The following is a 2,850-nucleotide window of genomic DNA, read 5'->3' on the forward strand; positions in this document are numbered from 1 at the left end:
GACGTTCGGTTGTGGAGCAGAGCGAAAGTCTGTACGCACCAAAGGTGCGCAGCCGAACGTCACTCCAGCAGAGCGATTGATGATCGACCGGGGAGCAACAGTGGTTCGACCGGGGAACGCGAGAAGAGCTAACATCTTCCTTAACGTTCATGATGGGTGCGACTGCAGAGCGGAGGCGGAGCGACTGCGGTACGATGGAGGAACGAGGGCGGTACGAGGGCGGAGCGTGCTCGGTGCGGAGCGTGCTCGGTGCGGGTTGGAGGCGCATATATGTGTACGCAGCTTAAGAATTACCAAGTTCCAACTGCATGTCATTGAGATCAGATGTTACTGACAAAGTTCCAATGGCAGATGGAACCTTGTCAAACTATCATTTTGTAGTTTCCCGCCATTTCAGTTTCAGCTCGCAGTGGTTTGTAGGTTAGTTTTGCATTACAGATAGATTGCAGTCTGTGTTTATGTTGTTTCAACTCGTGTCGATGTTTTTCTATGCTTTATGCTTGATAATATCTCATTATTAACAATTATTTTAGTTCAAGCTAATGCTACTAATATTTATACACTGTGTTAGATTTGTGATAAAATAATCATGAGTGATTCTGAAAGTGATAAGTCAGTGGATATTTTTGATGATTCTGAAGATGATTTTATACCACCTACATCGTCAGATCCTGATTCAGAAAGTTCTGAATATTCCGATTTGAATGATGAAACCAATTTGTCAAGGTAAGATGATGACCCATTTTCTTATTTTTGTGTATTAATGTGCTCTGATTTCACTAAAAAAGCTACGCTAGGAGTTAGGTTAAATTGAAAACTCAATGCCTGATTCAGCTGATATTTAGACTTGTAATATTTTGTGTTCATTTTATGAGCTCAGACAAGTTGAATACACATAGTCTTTATCTCTAATAACACTTTTCAACTTTAAAATAGTGAATTTATGGTCTTATCGATGAGACCAACAATTTTCAACTTGACCTATACTTAAGCCTAACCTAAAACTCTTGTCATTACGTTTTGTTGAGTAGGTACCCTCCCAGTACCAGACCGGCTGACATGGTTGCATTACCAATAATGTTTATTTTTTATGATTGTAGGATATCAGGCAAGACAAATTGAACTCAAATTTCAGCTCTTAATAAACTGTAATTTTCTCAATAGGCCCACTTTTTTTTTAATTTCACCTAGGGAATGCTGTCTCTGAATTGAAATTTTATTATTTTTATTCAGCTTTCAATTTCTTCATTTTGTTTTTCAGTATCAATTTTATAGCATGCAGAAGTATTATTATTAATATTTATTTGACTGAAATAAAATTTGTTTTTTTTTTTCAGGAGAGAAAGACTTGTAAGGAAAATAGCTCCAGCAAAAAGGAAACTCATCTATGAAAGCGTGTCTTCTACTATTACTGATGAGGTCAATAAAAACATGGACATGGACATCAACCAAAATGGAGAGGTTGACCGAAACACTGGAACTGATAATCGGTAAGATATTGCAAGAATATGATTTTCATCTAACTTATCAAACATGGAATAAGCTCATACTTTAATTTTTCAAGTTTTATTTTTCATTTAGATGCCTACCTATTGCAACAGCTTGCAGCTACATTTTATTGAGCTGCATGTACATGTTCAAATTTTCCATCTAATTCTGCCAAATAGAAGAGCTTCCAATTCCTTGAAATTCCTTTCTGATTTCTTAGAAGAAATTTGATCGAAAATTTTGATGTGTTCGCACAGCTTTAGATTAATGAAATAAAATGTGATAGGCTATGGAAAGTATGCTATGTTGGAATGGATTAAAAGATTCCAATGCAGTGTCCAATTTGTTAGTTAAATTGTAGAACTAAAAAATATGCATACATTTCACAACAAGATAAATGTAATCTAGTACCTAGTACCATACTAGTATGATACTGTAACATAATAATTTGGTACCTAGATGTTATATGGTACTAGGAACATTTTTTTATTGCATGCTGTTTTACAGCGTGAACAAAAAGTCCCTATGAGTGAAACATTGCCATCATGGCATACTGATAATAAAACAATGCCATCATGCAATTACTGCAAAGAGACTTTATGATCACTCTGTATCAATGCTTCCAGTAGTAATCTTCCGGGAAAAGTCTAATCTGAGATGCCTCTTGTTTAATTTTCTCAAGCTTGACTTTAAAGTTATGTTGGCAATGTATTAAAAATGAATAATGAGATGATGTTAAATCATGCATCATGATTCATAAATTTTTGTTGTTCTTCTTCCAAATAGATAATGTACATTTCAAATGAACTTTTTCTCATTTCAGACATGACATCTGCACCGAAAATCTGTGGAGACACCTCATCTTGACATTGCATCGAATATTATTACTGCACCAGTCACTCCTAAGAAGAAATTTAGAAAGATTGTGGCAAAACCATCTTACTGGAAAAGTAATGTAAGGAAAGAACAGTGTCAAGCTGGTAAGATGTATGAGAGTCGTAGGGGCAAGGAGGTTCATGCAAAAAAAGTTAAGACTCTGAAAAACTGTAATACTTCGTGTAAATTCAAATGCAGCAGAAAAATATCAGATGATGAACAAACCAAGCTTCATAAATCATACTATTCTATTGGAATTAATGAGAAACGGCATTTCATAATCAACACATCTGAACGATATCTCACAGCTCGTCCTAAACGATCAAATGATGCTAATTCTAGAAGATTGTACTCTTTCAAGTATTTTTTCAATGTGAAAGGGGAAAAAATTCAAGTATGCAAATCTTTCTACCTAGGAACTCTTGACATCTCACAGAAACCAATTTATACAGTGCACGCATCAAAAAATAAAACAACTAACACTCC

At 35.3% G+C, this 2,850-nt stretch overlaps 1 protein-coding gene across 1 annotated transcript; it reads left to right on the top strand.

Annotated features, from left to right (window-relative positions):
• The first annotated feature begins 332 nt into the window (after positions 1-332).
• On the top strand, positions 333-2,491 carry LOC120354359. Its single transcript, XM_039441401.1, has 3 exons — positions 333-726; positions 1,338-1,490; positions 2,312-2,491. The coding sequence occupies exons 1-3, from the start codon at positions 590-592 to the stop codon at positions 2,445-2,447; spliced, it is 426 nt and encodes a 141-aa protein (XP_039297335.1). The 5' UTR covers positions 333-589; the 3' UTR covers positions 2,448-2,491.
• The last annotated feature ends 359 nt before the right edge of the window (positions 2,492-2,850 follow it).

Source organism: Nilaparvata lugens, chromosome X, assembly GCF_014356525.2.
Source record: "Nilaparvata lugens isolate BPH chromosome X, ASM1435652v1, whole genome shotgun sequence".
NCBI lineage: Eukaryota > Metazoa > Arthropoda > Insecta > Hemiptera > Delphacidae > Nilaparvata > Nilaparvata lugens.

What these genes read in the sequence shown, in the direction of transcription:
- LOC120354359 (XM_039441401.1), top strand. Translation starts at nt 590, where the DNA reads ATGAGTGATTCTGAAAGTGATAAGTCAGTGGATATTTTTGATGATTCT. An exon ending in GATGAAACCAATTTGTCAAG is followed by an intron (nt 727 to 1,337) that starts GTAAGATGATGA and finishes TTTTTTTTTCAG; the next exon opens with GAGAGAAAGACTTGTAAGGA. An exon ending in AACACTGGAACTGATAATCG is followed by an intron (nt 1,491 to 2,311) that starts GTAAGATATTGC and finishes TTCTCATTTCAG; the next exon opens with ACATGACATCTGCACCGAAA.